The 16,840-nt window shown below is 39.8% G+C and overlaps 1 protein-coding gene across 1 annotated transcript in view; it reads left to right on the top strand.

Moving 5' to 3' along the window:
- The first annotated feature begins 4,487 nt into the window (after positions 1-4,487).
- Stx7 (syntaxin 7) overlaps positions 4,488-16,840 on the top strand; it is a 32,065-nt gene continuing 19,712 nt past the window's right edge. The window contains exons 1-2 of the mRNA XM_042683251.1: positions 4,488-4,631; positions 11,384-11,534. Of these exons, the coding sequence (XP_042539185.1) occupies positions 11,450-11,534 (85 nt within the window). The 5' untranslated portion in view covers positions 4,488-4,631; positions 11,384-11,449. The remainder of the gene's footprint in view (positions 4,632-11,383; positions 11,535-16,840) is intronic.

Raw genomic sequence — 16,840 nt, 5'->3', positions numbered from 1 at the left:
AAGGTCAATATTTAATCATGAATCACATTCCTACATATCAAAGTGAAAGTTGAAGTAAAAAGACATCAACAATAACATCAAAATTACTGAATAACATATATGATTCACAAAATAGATACACAATAAATGCTATTGGAAACTATACAGCACTGAAGAAAAACAGTAAGAGAAAATCTAAATTAATGTACAGACATATTTGGCTCATGAATTTGGGTAGTAATCAGAATCAGATGAGGTCAGGATTCTGTTAGAGGCTTTTCTGGGGGACGAACACAGCACAGCACATTTGTTCTGTCTTACATGATATATGATAATATATCATGATATATTATGATAATAATGTAGCATAAGGCCTCATCAGACAACTAGCAAATGCTAGTGTGATAATCCTAGGATCATAAGCGAAAAGAAGTTTAATCTTCATAAGTTACTCAGTCTCGCATTTTGCTACAACTCAGAAAATGACCAAGACACAAGTATACCCATAAACCTGATATAGTTGATCATTTAGGATTTCTATAGAATGCATTTTCTTATTCCCTTGTTTAAAAGTTACAGCAAAATCTGTCCCATGCTCAGCATTTGTCCAGGTACTTGTGTGGTCTTTAGAAAACAAGCAGACTAGAGAAAGACATATAATGTGCTTCAAGGAAGCTACGGTAAAATAAATTCTTGTCTATTAAATATTAATTTAAGATACCTTTTAATCTCTCACAGATTTTCATGAAGCAGTTGTAGTTTTCCCATTACACTACCAACCAACCAAACTTTTTCTCATGATCCTACAGATCTCATTTATTAATAATTTCCCTGTTTTGCTGTATTCACTTGTTTGTGTTTCTTACTTCATTGTCTTTGACATCTTTTTAGTTTAGTGATTATTATTCATTTCCATCCATCAAAGTTGCTATTTCCAGACACTGTTGGTACTGCAGGCAATAGTCTCCCATCCTACAGAGCTGAGGTTTATGTAGGATGGGTACAGACCGAAGGAGACAAGTATGGTAATGATTGTTACTCAATGACTTACTTCTGATGGACTCCCTAAATCTTTCTAAAAAGGCCTAATCTCCCAAATAACTGATAAATCCAACTCTGATATATGCAATTTGTATTCCTTTAGCCATAGATAAATCACTGCAGCAAGTGAGAGGTGAAATTGTCACTTGCTGACATAAACAAGGTGTTGATTTAATCACTTGCTGATAATTATTTAAGGTACTGCCTCCAATTCACTCACTAGAAGGAAAATGAAATGGAAAGCTAGAAATATTCACATCTCTTTTGGAACCATGTATCTTTGCACCTCTATGTTTTGCAGTGTTGCCTAAACTATCCATATTTATTTTTCCTACTTGAGTACAAAGGAGTAAAATTACATTCTGATTTTCAAAAGACCAAGAATAAATCTTATAACACTTTGTAACAAATAGGGACAAACCCACAATTAGGCCTAAGACAGCTAGCTTTGGTCATAGTGTAGGCAGTAGTCAGCAGGATAACATGAAGAGGCCAGCAAGTGTTAGGGTATTGTACCTTCCCTTCCCACATCCCAGGCTCCAGCAAAGGAAACATACAGGCAAATTTATAAAATACATTAGACTTCACACATATGCATTATGTATAGTTCCTTGATCTGTTGAAACATATCTTCCTGAGTTCATCAATCACTTCCTAATCCTCACATCCAACTTAACAACTTTCGGTTCTTAAATTACTTGAACTTTCAGTGACAAGTGACATCATGGATCGTTCACTTTTTTAGAGATTTTTTTTGGTCATTCTCTAGTTTTCCTTTTCCATTTGTTTCTTCTTTATCACTTTTCAGAATCTTTCATTTTTCATTTCTTCATATTATTTCTTTCATTTCTTCAACATTATTATACACTTAAGAATTATTCTCATCTCTTCCCATTTTCAAGGACCAGTATAACACTGGGCATCTCAAACATGGATATTTAATATTCTCCACTATCTTAAAACAGTATGTTCAAACCTTAACTTATCTCTTTGTTCCCTCATTTTATTGCTTCCATTTTCAGACTGCAATTGCTTTATTAGTAATCTTAGATCTCAGAGGGGTACACCATGTTCAACTGGGTTTCTTGAGTCATAAAATTAGAAATTATCTCTTTCATTCTCCATATTTAGTTGATTCCTAAACATTCTAAAATATTTCTCGTCAATCTTCATGTCTTCTTCTCCAGCATATTTGTTTTGGGATATCCCTTCTATATTTCTGATATTGAGAAGATAAGGGATACTATTATTACCAGGTCTTTTAAGTGGTCTCTCTGCTTTCATTCTCACTGTTTGATGTTTCCCTGTTTTCTCCATGGCATGGGATTAAGATCACTTCATAGCTTTGCCTAAAAATCCTAGTCCTATATAGACAGTCAACATGCTAGACAAGGTCTTGCATTATCAAGACCCCACTTGCCTTTCCAGTGTCATGTCTCTCCAATCGATACACTATGCTCTACCTAAATACACTTATGAAGCAACTTCTAAATGTCCCTGCCTAAAAAATTATATAATTTTGCATACTCACCCCCTTTACTGGAATCTCGTTCCCCATCTTGTCCTCTAGTGAACCTTTATACCTCTTTAAAGATTTTTTTTTCTTGGTCTTGGGTTTTGAATTCAGAGTCTAGGTGCTGTCCCTGAGCTTTTTTGCTCAAGGGTAGCATTCTACCACTTCAGCTCCACTTCTGGTTTTCTGGTGCTTAATTAGAGATGAGTCTTATGGACTTTCCTGCCTGGGCTGGCTTCAAACCACAATCTCAGCCAGAGCTCAACCTCCTGAGTAGCGAGGATCACAGGTGTGACCCACCAATGTCCAGCCAATCTTTAAGAATTCTGTTCATATTTCCTCCATGGAATCATCCCTAACCCCACATAATAAGACACTTCTATGTCTGGGCTTCCACTGGTGTGTTTTTAACCAATCTATCAGGGCACTGTAAGGTATATTAAGTAGGTAGGTTTCATTAGGTAGCCAATGAAGAGAACACCACAGGTAATCAGGCAGGAAAAGAAGTTTAATTACCGAACTGATGCTTGTGTCACATGGCCAAGAAAGGGAAGACCTACCCCTGGGCCAGGACTTATCTAGGCCAGGGACAGGAAGAGGTGTGGCCAGTTGGGGGAAAGGTGTGGCCACAGTGGTTCTGGATGTGACCCCAGGGTCTGGGACTCACCTAGGGTCAGATGGGAGGCCAGGGGCGGCCCAGGATGTAACCTGGGGTGGGGGTGAGGGGGTGTTAGGTGACTGCTTCCAGGTCACCTAGGTAACATACTGGGTAGAAATTTAGCCAAGAGCTAGGGAGATGTCTGCACAAAGCCTGCATGGCCCTGGGGCAGACCTTACAGGCACAGTATACTGGGAAGGATATCACTCCTTCATGGAACGTGTTGTACCCTATGCGTCCACGTTATCTACAGTGCCAGGAAACGTACTTGGCAAGTTTCCAAGGAGTATTTGCAGAGTGAATGATGTGGGAGGAAGCACTCTAATACGACTTGAGGATATTTAAATGGCTGTTGTTTATACTTATCTGTGAGTCTGAAGTATTTGGGGGTTTCAGTTTCTCTAGTCTGTGAAATGAGGAAGTAGAACTGGATTTTCCATAAGGGACTCTCCAGCTTTAACAGCTAATGCTACTGTCTGTTAATAGAGGTTAAAGCATATATCTGACCACAGAAATTCTTATATTTCTTAAAATATAAGAATATTTTATAAACATTCTCAAACTCTGTCTGGGACATAGGTTTGATCCCCACTGTCTTGAAAGAAAAACCAAGACCACAAAACAAGACCACGGAAGGGGTATGCTATGTATAAACCAGCACCTAAGTATGTCTGAACTTCTGATACATATATCTGGATAATTCTTTTGAAAAAGTGGCTTAGTGTAGGCAATTGTCAGCCAAATTACGGTGAGGTATTGCTTTCACCGAAAGCAATTTATTCTTTCTCATTGAAATTAGATTATATTTGGAGTGTTACTATCTGCTGCTTTTGCAAATGCTATGAAAGCTACACCCTGCCTCTCAAGAATTTGCATGTATAACACTTTACCAAGTGGGTACACTTATTCTTTCATGGTTCCTGTTAGGATTGTGTATTTGCATTATCCCATTTTTAAGTGGAAATATGAATTAGGGTGTACTGTAGAGTTAAAAAAAAAGGTTAGGGAAAACAGGGTAGGGATGAACTAAGCAGCAGATGAAGACTTCGGTCCAGCGAGGCTGGTTTAATCGAATAAAGAAAGATACCTGCATTTCTTTCTCTTCTCTTTTGCAAGCAGGCGTTCACCATCGTTTGTCAGGTGTCCAAGCCCAACCCCGGGCAATTTTGCTGGTACCTTCATTCCTCAGCTTGGAACTAGAGGGGGGCGGAGGAGGGCCGCTGTCACTCAGGCTAATAGGCCAATAGGAGAGAAGCGAGCCCCGCCTCCTTTCCTGGGTGGCCCAGCGGGCATGCGCAGTGGGCGTCCTCGCACCGCCGCCCATCAGCTGAGAATTGCTGTTGTGGGTTCGGGGGGCCCCTTGGGTGGCCGTGGCCGGAGGAGGAGGACGACGCCGACGAAGAGGAGAAGGAGGAAAAGGAGAAAGCAGAGGAAGTCTGGGTAAGAGGAGGCTGGATAGCTGGGAGCCTCAGTTCCCCCCGCAGCTACCGTCCCGTGGGTGTGCGCGCTGCCGCAGGCTCCGGGCGGGCGAAGGGCCGGGGCCGCCCGAGCGTCCGCCGCTGCGCGAGCGTCCGCCGCAGCCCACGCCCCCGGGCCAGCGCGTTCCGTGTCCCCGGCGCGGAACTTTGGTTCCGCGGGCCGGCGGCCAGGGCCCCTGCGGGCCGGACCCCGCGAGGCGTCCCACCCACCCACCTGCCGCGCCCCGCCCGGCCCGGCCCCGCCCCTCCGGCGGCCCGCCCGCCCCAGCCCCGGCGGCGCGGCCCGCTGACCTGCTCTTCACGTGAACTCAGGGTGGAAAAAAAATGCTTTTAACTTCTCCTGCAGAGTAACTGAAAAACACGGCCTTAGTGAAGGAGCCTCTGCTCCTGCCCAGAGGCGCATTGTGTCTCCATTTTTCTTCCAGTCAGTCTGGCGTGATGACTTTGACAACATTGCTACTGTAACTGACAATCCCCCCCTCCTCTCTCTCCCTTCCTCCCTTCCTCCCTCCCCCCTCTCTCTTCCTCCCTCTCCCTCTTCCCCTCTCTCTCCCCCTTTCTCCCTCCCTCCCCTCCCTTCCTCCCTCCCTCCCCCCTCTCTCTTCCTCCCTCTCCCTCTTCTCCTCTCCCTCTCCCCCTTTCTCCCTCCCTCCCTCCCTCTTCCTCTCTTCCCCTCTTCCCCTCTCCCTCTCCCCCTCACTCAATTAACCTTGATATGTGCCTTTAGTTTGCACAAACACCTTTATAATACAAAAACATTTCAAGAATTTTCATTTGCCTTTTGTTTTCTAGGATCAAGTGTAGACAAAAAAAAAAAAAAAAGGATAAATGTCCTTCTGGTCAAATGTTACATATAGTTTTTTTTCTCACATTTTCTTGTACCTTTTGTACGTGAAAATTTCATCACTTCCGAGCATCATGACTATGGTTATATATATATTTTTTGAGGTTACCCACAGTCTGGAAAAAGGAAGTGATTATGAAATGCTGTGTTGCCCATAATGTTGGAGGTGGATGCCTGCCCCTCCTCCTCCCCTCTGTCGTTTTCCTGCTCTGGGATGTTCTGTGAGCTACATTCTAGGCAGAAACTGATAAAAATGTTAATTTGTGTCTTAGATGAACCTTTGTAAACTGCTTTGAGAAGTTGGCCCCAGACTTGTGACTAGTTAAGGATTAGGTTGTGATTCTAAAGGGTCTGTAGAAGTTAATGTGATATCATATTAACTTCTTCAGATAGTTTACTTACACCACTCCTAATTTTAAAAAGTCAGTCTTGACTTTAGTCAAACTGCTGGTGGTTGAAAAGTAAGTCATCTGAAACACATGTAGTCTCAGTAAAGTTTGCTATGGTTCAGTGTACTTTGAGAGTTTAATGCATGAAAGGGGTAGGAGAAAAGTCTTGGAGCTTTATAGCTAACTGGTGTGGAATAGTAGAGGAACCAAGCTGCGAAATGCAGTGGATGTAGTTTGTCTAGAGAGTACTCATTGCGGAATGAACACCCTTGAATTAGCTGAGCATCTCCTATGTACTGTGCACTTGGTCATTTCCTGTTTGTATTCTAGAAGTCAAGATAGGTAGTAAGAAGTATAGGAACCGGATCATTTTAAATGCTGACAAGTATTATGGAGTAGTTGTGAAGCTAGAACAGTGGTATGGCAGCAGTGGTGACTTCTTATTTCTGATCATGTGTCTCTAGCAGGTGGATGTAGGAGCCAGTCACATGAACAACATGGGAAGAGCCTTTTAGAGATAAGAAGCGATACCCAGAAAGGCCCAAGGTGCCAGGTCTTGCATTATTTAGATCCAAAAAGTCACTGGAATTCACTGTTTTAGAATGATAATCTTTACCTTCAGGCTGGGTGGGCATTCTTGCTGCATAGGTAGTTATTCATTGTACAAAATTTGTTTAGCACCTGTCATGTAGCCAAGTATGAAGACTAGAACAGGTCCACAATACAGACAATCACATCTCTCCCCTTTATAAAGGACATGATAAAGAGAAATTCATTATTTTATGCTAATGTTTATGATTAAGAAAATGAAACTGACCTCTTCCTTTTCTCAGGCTAGATGTATGAAGTTTATGCTTACTGAAATCTTAAGGATGCCATACTAGTGACTGGGAGAAGTTTGAAACTCCGAATTCTATATTCCCTTTGTTCCTTCTTGAGAAAGAAGCAGCCTTGAGAATACTCTTACTATGAGTATTTCACTTTGATCTTCCTTCCCCTTCTTTCTCTTTATAATGCTCATATATCTTAATAGAAATAATTACTGGGATGGTGTGTTGAACACTGCCTAATAGAACTTTCTGCTGAGAAAAAGAGTATAAATGAACTGGCCATGCTGTTGGCCACCAGCCACATGCCATTTCTGAACACTTGAAAGCTAGCTTATGTAACTTTGATTTAACTTAATTTTCTTTTTTTTTCGCTTGTATAGGTAGTAACAGACTGTGAAGTATAGATAATAAGTTATGGTAATTATCCTGATCAGCGACACTAGGAATTCTACGTGAGCTTTCAAGAAGAGTACTTCTGTGCATAACAATCCAGGCTAGGGACTAGGGAGGACTATAAGAAAGCAAACATCTGAAAAACTTAGCATTAGTTTAGCTTTCTTGCATTACCTTAAACTTTATAGTTAGCTGTTTATATATTCATTTATCTATATATTTTTGTGGTAAAGCCATTTGGCTTACTTACTTCTCATACTGCATAAGGAGAGCCAACCATTGTTGCCTTTTAGGTATCATTTATTAGTAAAACAACTCAGAAAAGATGTGTGCTATTCAACAGTGTTGCCTTGATCAACTCACATAGTTGTCCTAATTTAGGGATTATAGATAGCCAAACTTCATATAGGTCTGCAGAAGGGTAGAACACTTGGCTTTTTCAGTTGAGTTGATTCATCTGTACTTTCGTGATGCAGAAAGCAGTATAGTCTAATGTTTAAGAACATAAGAAGGCCTAAGTTTAGTTTCAAATTTTGCCTCTTTGGCTTATGTTTAGTAACTTCCTTCTTCTAATTATGCCTCGGTTTCCTCATGTGAAAATCACTATGGTAATTATACTGACCTCCTAGGCATTTTGTCAGAACCAAGAAAATGAATGTTAAAAGCACAGTATGTAGAAATAAGTCCTTTTGCAAATTGCTTTTCACTCTTCACTCATAACTAGGCTGAAGTATAAATTGACAGGACTGTGATGACACTCTCTGGTTGGGTTGGGGGGGTGGGAGGGGGTGTTGGCAGCAGGAGGGAGGGGATAGCAGGCTGCAGGTGGCTATGTGGTTGTATACCTCTGATGCAGGCCTTGCAGTCGCAAGCGCATTATCAGAACTTTCCCGTGTTGCGTAGGGAAGTGCTTGGTTCCTGGTTGTGTTATCTCATTTTAATCCTGGCAAAAGGCCCAGATGCTAAGTGTCTTGCCCAAGGTAGAGATTTCCAGTTGCCCATTGCACTGGCAGCTCACCAGGCAGATGATAAATTACAGTGTGTCTCAACCACATGTAGACACTAGAAAGAAAAGAGGATAACTTTGAGACATGGATGTGAGATTCACTTGTTTTCATGGTTGAAATGGAGCCATGCAGATGGCAAAGCCCCTAAGGGAGTTCATTAATACGAAACATTTTCTCATTGACAGTGTGTTTGTGTTGGTTCATAGAAGTTTTTCTAGAGATACAATTGGAAGAAGAAAGAAGGTGAGATAATCATTGAGTGAAAAAACTATTGTCTTCATCAACATGGTGGAATACTACCTGGCAGTGAAAAGGAATGTGGTACTGATACTACAACACAGTTGAGCCTTGGAAACATGAAGAGATAGAAGGCACCCACAAAGAACATATGTAAAGAACACATGTGTACAATCCCAATTCGTACGAGATATACAGAATAGGCAAACTTATAAAGCCATAAAGTAGACTGGCAGTGTCCTTGGCTGAGGTTGGGAAGAAATCCAGGATGGGTTTGGGTTTGGATTTTGCAGTAGTGAAAATGTTCTCAAAAGTGTTATGGTGCTAGCTACACAACTGTGTTACTATTTTAAAAGTTAATTGGAGGAATTGTGTGATATTTGAATGATAGATTAATAAAGATTTTTATTTTTAAAAAGTTTATTAGCAGAAATGAATGAAGGAGCTTTATTGTTAGATTTATAGCATGTATAAAATGTACTTTGATCAAATTCCCCCCACCCGTATTACTGACTCTTTTACATTGCTGACCCTTTTAGATCATTTTGGGGGGTTATAATACTATTTCCTTAGATTTGTTTAATATGCTGCTATAAGCACCCTGCCTACCACCCTCTTCTTTGCCTTCCTCACTGCTGATTACCTTCCTGCCTAGTCCCACTTATAAAGCCATGTCATACTATTTTCTTTTTGAGTCTAGATTCTGCTGTATATTGGGTAAAACATACATCCTTATGAATGCTATTCTTGTTTTATAAAGAATGCAAAATTGAGAGACCCAATTGGTGGTTTGTAGGATGCTCAAAATGTCAACATGATTGATTCCTCAGGTCTAGACTTGTTCTGTTTGAGCCACAACTCTTCAAGCGGCTGCAGGCCCAAGCCCAAGGCTTCCTCGAGGAAAATTAAATTACATCAATTCTGGGGTCTCTCTCTCTCTCTCTGTATCTCTCTCTCTTTCTCTCTCTGACCTCAGTTCAGAGATAAAGTAAACCTGTGGAACATAAAAATGAGAGCATCTAAAAGTTCCCAGGTCTCTTAGATAGCCCTGCACATTGCGACCTGCACCCGAGTCCCACGCATGGAACCGGTAGGTACTATGTTTCAGTCTCAACAATTTGGCTGTTGTACTTCCTCCCTCTCTGTCCCTTAGGACAAAGACACAGCCAACTCCATATCCTGAAGTTCTTTATCTGTAGATTAAGCCAACTATGTATCAAAAATAATTCTTAATTACTTCTGGACAGAATTTGAAATTTCATCGTTCTCTGAACAATACAGTAGAGCAATTCTTTACAAAATATTAACCTTGCACTGGGCGTTGTAAGTAATGTAGTGATTATTTAAAGTATAAAGAAAAATGCTCGTAGGATATCACAAATACTGCTCCAGTTTATGTAAGATACTTGAGCATATTACTATCATTGGGGTCTCTTTTTTCCTCCTAGCATAGTAATCTCCAGTTCCTTATTGTAGCATATTCAAATTAAACCTAGGAACAAAGCCTTCCCTCTTCTGTGACAACAGAGTACTGTTGTAGCAAGCTTGAGTAGCTTTGGAATTGGAACCCTAGAGTTAAATCCCACCTCTACCGTGAGTGGGTTATTACTTTGGACAAGTGACTGAATCTTTGGAAGCTATCATTTGTTCATCATTGAAAGAATTACACTGTTTAAAGAAGAGGTGGTTAAGTTAGACACTATTTCTCATTGTACAATATGTAGTAAATGTTAGGCCATTTCTCTTCCTTCTTTGTTGCCTCCCATTTATTCCAGCCATGAACTGTTAGGTGCTGACCAGGAACCTCTCCTTCCTTTGGTATGCAGGTGCCTGCCCTGCTCTTCCTGCCTCACCTTGGTTCTCCAGTGCAGTCATATCTAATTATTGCAATTCTAACTTTCAGTTCCACAAAGACTTTCTAGACAAGAGTAGTGGTATTTTCTTTTATGTAGTCCATCACTTTTGCCTGTCACATGACCATATATTGATTTATATTGGATTTCATTGGTTGACATTTCTTTTCCTTTCTCCTAAATGACAAGCTTGATTTGAGCACATGTTTTTGTTTGTTTTTGAGACAGGGTCTTGCTATGTCATCTAGATTCAGATACTGTGTCTTTATGTCTTGTTTATTTTGTTTAATATATCCCAGGTGCTTCTTTTAATGGTGGGGCATGTAGCAGGCTTTCAGTAGAGTTGGCTTATATACATTGTCCCTGACAACTTTGCAATATTCCCATGTAACTTATTGAAAGATGAGTATGGAAGCAGGTGCTACTTTTTATTATGCACAACAGCACCCCTTTACAACCTTTCAAAGCCCTGAGTGGTGTGGTGTGCATTGAAGAAAGAAGAAACTTTATCTTCCCTTCCTCTTGCAGCAGCATCCCAATTTTGCCTTCTACCCTGAGATGCCAGCTGCTGCAGAAGAGTGATCCAGTCTCCTTGCTTTGTCAGAAAAGTATCATGAATGCGTTATAGGACATTGTTTCTCTTATCAGTTAAGAGATAAGAGACCTGCTACTTATGTGTTCCTGACCTGCTTCATGTTTGTTACATTAGATAGAATGAAATTTCTGGGGTAGCCCAAAGTTTGTGTTGTATTTGATACTTAAATATTCTAAACAAAGAGTTGTTTGAACTGTTAGAGAAATACAAATAGCATGTGAGCCTTGCCTTATACTTAGCTTGAAATTGTATTAAGAAGAAAAATATACAAACAAAATTATATATATATATATATACATATATATATATGGCACTTAATAATTTTTCTTGGGGAGATCAAAAAGTTTCAGAAGGAATACGGTTTGAGCTTAGCTTCTGTCATAAAATGTATTGTTGAACATGTTTAACTCTTTCCTTAAGTAATCCATTTTTTTAGTGGACATGTAAGTTTTGTTATTAAATGTTTTACATTGCCAGGTTTTAGCCTTGAATTCACATTGGTAATTTTGAAAATGTAAGCCATTATCTTTAATGATACATTTGTGTGATTTTTATGTTTTTTTTAGGTGACTGCTTAGGAATCCACACAGTACAGCAACATCTGATGAAATTAGTCAGTCAGCAAATCAGCCATGTCTTACACTCCAGGGATTGGTGGGGACCCTGCCCAGCTGGCACAGCGCATCTCTTCCAACATCCAGAAGATCACACAGTGTTGTGAGTAGAGTGTCACATTGATTTCACTCTTCCAGTTTTGACGGAACATAGGTACACACAGTGGAAGTTCATAAAACCAGTGATTGAGAGAGAGAGGAACATTCCTCTAAGAACAAATTGTGAAAAGTAGAACTCTTTGGAATGAATGTAAAAGATAATTATAATGAAAGAGGTAGCTCTGCATTTTCCTGTAGAGTATATGGACAGGCATGGAATACGCGATTTCATTAATGAAATGAAGATTTAAAAAGATGATTTATATTTGCTTTAAACCCTTCTGATTCTCAGTGAGATTGAGGAATAGAGGTTTATTAATAAAATTTGACTTGGTATTGATTAGCGTAATTGCTTATAATTTTCTGACAATTTCAGTGTGCATAATTAAGGAACAGGCAATAAATAAGCAGGTATTTTCGCTCTTTTTTTGTTGATATAACGAAATACACAAGGATGGAAATTATAAAGGAAATTACTTAGCTCAGTTTGGGAAATCAAACACATCATACTGACTTTTTTCAGGTTTTGGTGAGGGGCTCAAGGTAAAGAGATCATACGGCAAGAGAGGAGGCAAGAAAGATTGCTGAGGAAGTGCCCATGGGAGTAGCAAGAGCATTGGTGTCTTCCAGTCACCACCCCAACACTCACTGCCAACAACACTTTGGGACCAAACCTCAGCATGAGCTTTGGAGGGGAAAAATAAACTCAGATCATAATAGCATAGGAATGTTGGAATCTATTGAGACATGTACAGAAGTTAATAACATGAATTCCCCACAGATTATCCCTTGCTACACTTGTCAGAGACAGTTCATTAAAAATTATTGTTACTCAGACTGTCTATACAAGTTAAAGGAAATCATTATTGTAGATTAGAGCCTACAGCTTTATTTTTTGGTAAATTTTTAATTTCCTAAAAATGCGTGTGTGTGTTTTTTTTTTTGCCAGTGTGGGGCTTGAACTCAGGTCTCAGGTGATATCCGTGAGCCTCTCTGTGTTCAAGGCTAGTGGCCTAACACTTGAGCCACAGCGCCACTTCCAGTTTTTGAATAGTTAATTGGTGATAAGAGTCTCACAGGTACATTTCTGCCCAGGCTTGTCTCAAACTGCAATCCTCAGAGCTCAGCCTCCTGAGTAGCTGGGATTACAGGTATGAGCCACTGGTGCCCGGTATTTTTAATTTCTTAATCACACACCACAGGTTATTTTAGTCATCTTACTTGTCAGTATTTAGCCACTAGGACATTTTTTGAGAATATTTTTTTTACCAGAATATTAACATCATGCTGAAATACAGAATGTCTTCAAGTGATCATAGTGTTTTGTAATTACTAACTTCCCAGCAGTTATGAATCTACCTGAATGGCTTAAATGAGATGCCAATGAGTTTTGGAGCCAAATGATACAACATTAGATTATAGATCCTTTTAGAATGGTACCAAAATACCCAACCGCGTGAAATAACCCTTATTCAGAATTGGAGTTAATTTATCTTTTCCTTATCTAGTAGAGGAGCATGGAATTGAATAGCACTGTAACGTCTTCCACAGCAGGCAGTGTAAGAATGTTTCATCAAGACTTCCAGTCTGTTAGACGCTGGTGGCTCATGCCTGTAATCTTAGCTACTTAGGAGGCTGAGATCTGAGGACATGGTTCATAGCCAGCCTGGGCAGAAAAGTCTGAGACTCTTATTTCTATCTATCGAACAAAAAGTCAGAAATGGAAGTATCACTCAAGTGTTAGAGTGCCAGTCTTGAGCAAAAAAACAAACAACAAAACAAGAGAGAGGCTAGGCCCAGTAACAACAGACCAGGGAAAAACAATAGAGAGACAGGCGGAGAGACTTGCTCAGTGTGTCCCACAACATGAGCGTGGACCCTGCCTTGCTTTTCCAGCTGCAGTTATGTTCTGAGTTTGGTCCCAAAGGAGACTTTCCTGTTTATGACTCTCTTGCTTCTAGTTATGCTGGTTTATGTCAGATAACTAACTCTACCTATCCGTGTGAAAAATAAGAGAGCTTATAATACACATGTAATTTATACATGTGAAAAATCATGTCTTTCAAGGTAGCTTCCTCCTAGGAATAGGAATTGGACATATATCCTGTGCTTGTAGTGCTCAGTGTTGTCAGGAGTTCCAGGAAGAGGATGAAGAAGGCTTGTAATGCACTGATTGTAGATGCCATAAGGTGGATGCATTATATATTGTATGTAGATCTGAAGTAGGAGATACTGGCTAACTTCAATGAGGTATTACTCTCAAAATACAGTTGATTCTAGCCAGATAAGAAGTGGTAATTAGGCCGGAATTGAATGGTCATAGCATGGTTTATAGAATACAACTACGATGGAATCGAAGGAAATTTTTGATTGTGTAGGGGTATCCTCCAACTACTCTGTATTTATAGCTATTAAGAAGATAGGGATCATGAAACCAAGAGAAGGATGCTATTCAGGAGACAGGAGCCATGATTCTACATGAACTCTCTACCCGTGTTCAAAGCTCAGCTTGAGAAGGAGGAAGGGCTTTTGAAGAATCTAAGTCTTTAAGGGATATCTTTGCCCTCAGGATAAGTAAGAGCACAGTTACTGTAAGTGACCAGAAATTGCTCAGGTACTTTTCAGGTCTGTCATTCCGAGTTTTAAACATTGGAATAATGGTTCAGAGTGACTTTCACTTTTGGTAATTCTATTTTGATTTATTAAACTACAAATGATTCTTTGGGCATTTCTTAAATGCTGGATCTGTTTTCAGACGGTAAGCATCCAGTAGTAAACGAAATCTAAAGGGTCCCGATATCATGTAATTTAGAACAGAGTCAGGAGTGACAGATGATACAAAGATGAATAAGCAATGCAGTAGCCTTTTTGAAGACTGTCCAGTTAGAGTGAGACTGGTGAGAGGTCAAGTATTGGAGCTGCTACCTTAGCTTAGAGGCTCCTCATGGAATTGAAGGCATGATGGTGATGAGGAGATGCAGGAAAGAGCATTTTGGAAGGTGTTGCTGGTAATGAAAACCCTCAAGTAGCCCAGAAGGTAGGAAAAAGAAAAAAGCATTGTGTCCAAAGTCCAGCACCGGAAATGAAAGTAGATAGAGAGGAAACCTGAGAGGAGGCTGAGTGAGTCACCTTGGGCTGTGTAGGCTGCATGAGGAGTTTAGATTGCATTCTAAAAGGCAGTGGAGAACACTGGAAGCTTTTAAGCAGGGAGGAGACACGTAAGTCCACTTTGCAAAGATTGTGTTGGGTACTATTTGAAAAATAGACTAGCTGAATGGGGGCATATACTGGTGGCTGCAGAAATCAGTTGAGAAGACATTGGCTTGTCACCTTTAATAGCAATCAGGATGGAGAGCAGTAAAAGGTGTGTTTTGGAGCCAGCAGGACTATTGATGAGAGTCACCTGTGGTGGGGAAAGAAACAAGGAATCATAACTGCAAGACTTTTGCATTGAGTAACTAAGTAGATGGACAGAAAAAATCCTTGAGACTGTCTGCACCAAAAGAAAGGGAAGAGCCTAAGAAGGACTGAACAAGGAGATAAGAATAAAAGCAAGATACACTGGATTAGTAAGTTTCAAGAATGTTGAGAAATCTCCTGTATCTAATGCTCCTGTGTAGATGGGTAGAAACATGGTGGGCAAGGAGAGCAGAGCTCTTTTGTGAGTGGCTATGTTTTTAAGGGAAATATGAGGCAAAAGCACCACATCTAGTATGATTAGGAAATAGAGGCTTATGGAAAGAAGAGAGAGTGGACTACTTACGTTTTTAGATTTAGATTGGGTGATCTGTTAAAATCTATCTTTCTCTTCTGATAAGGATTGTACAGAAGTCATGTGGAAGTGAAAGGTGGAAGTGTGAAATTTCAGTTCACTTTCTCTCTTGTCTGGTAATGCTATTAATACAGGATGGATGTGATTGAATAAAGGGATGGGGCACCACAGGTAGGGGTGAGCATTTCCATTTTTGAATTTGTGTCAAGGCAAATGATCTGATTCTACAAAAAAATCTAAAGCTTAAAGACTTCCTGAGTGTATTTAGTGGAAAAAATTTCTTTTTGTTAGGCATCACCAGATGAAAGCTTATAAAATATTGGTCATATAAGTTAGTTTATAGCAAAGAAGAGAATATCCACCAAGAAAAAAATTTCAATTCTTAAGAGGAACTTAAGAATAACACACAGTAAGATTACAATTTTATTTTATTTTATAACTTGACAGTTCCATTTTGCAAACAGGATATTAAATGTAATTTAATATTAAATGCAAAGTATTAAATGTAATTTTTGTTGCAGTTGAATCACCTTTAAAGACAATCTATAGTATCAAGCTTTTGACTCATTAGTAAAGACTTTAAACTCCATTCTACTGATGTAATTTATAGTAAACAGAATATTTAGACAAATTTTTACATTAATAATATGTAATAGGCATGTATTATATATTCCTATTCTATACTTATATCAAAATGTGACTTTCAAAGAATAAATTAAATTGGTGTAACAACTGAGAAGTTATTCCTGATGTCTGTGTGCATTTCAGTATGGACCATTACATAACTAAACAAATATTTTTAACCTCTGGTAGTGTTGACGCTGTCAAGACACCTGTGCCCTCTGTGCTCCATCCTGTGCCTGCAGTGTAGACATTCTTCTCGTTCAGAGCCACACCCAGCATCTAGTCATTCTAATCTGGGCTTCTAGGCAACCGTTCTCAGTAGACTAGAGTTGGCATGCCAGTAAATTTGTTATCCCAGGTGTAATTTTTGTGCAGCTAAGAATGATAATTGGGTAGCTAAAAAGTGCCTAATTAGCTTTGAAACTTTGATGTTTAGAAGTAACATTTTTATTAGTGGTAACTGGCAATGAGACATACTGTCTTCTACCTTCTGTGACACCCCTCAGTTTATTACTGGAGGCAAAATCCTACCTATGATTCATAGTATAAAGATAAACAAGCTTTTGTGGCATGCGATGTCTGAGCCTATCACTGGGGTATACCAGACAAGGATACTTTCACATGCACCGTTCATCTTTGTCTAAATGTGAACCATTGTCTTTAGAACACACAGAGAAAAGTTAAGTTTTTAAACGAAGAACCAGTGAGCTGGTTGCTGATGGTTCACACCTATAAACTTAGCTACTCAGGAGGCTGAGATCTGAGGATCGTGGTTCAAAGCCAGCCTCTGCAGAAAGTCCCTGAAACTCTTATCTCTAATAAAACACCAGAAAACTGAAAGTGGCACTGTGGTTCAAGTAGTAGAGCGCTAGCTTTGAGCTGAAGAGCTGAGGGACAGCGCCCAGGCCCAGAGT

The sequence above is a fragment of the Dipodomys spectabilis genome, unplaced genomic scaffold (assembly GCF_019054845.1).
Source record: "Dipodomys spectabilis isolate Male_0828 unplaced genomic scaffold, ASM1905484v1 ptg000001l, whole genome shotgun sequence".
NCBI lineage: Eukaryota > Metazoa > Chordata > Mammalia > Rodentia > Heteromyidae > Dipodomys > Dipodomys spectabilis.
The sequence above is the reverse complement of the archived record's forward strand: the minus strand, read 5'-3'. Positions and strand labels throughout refer to the sequence as shown.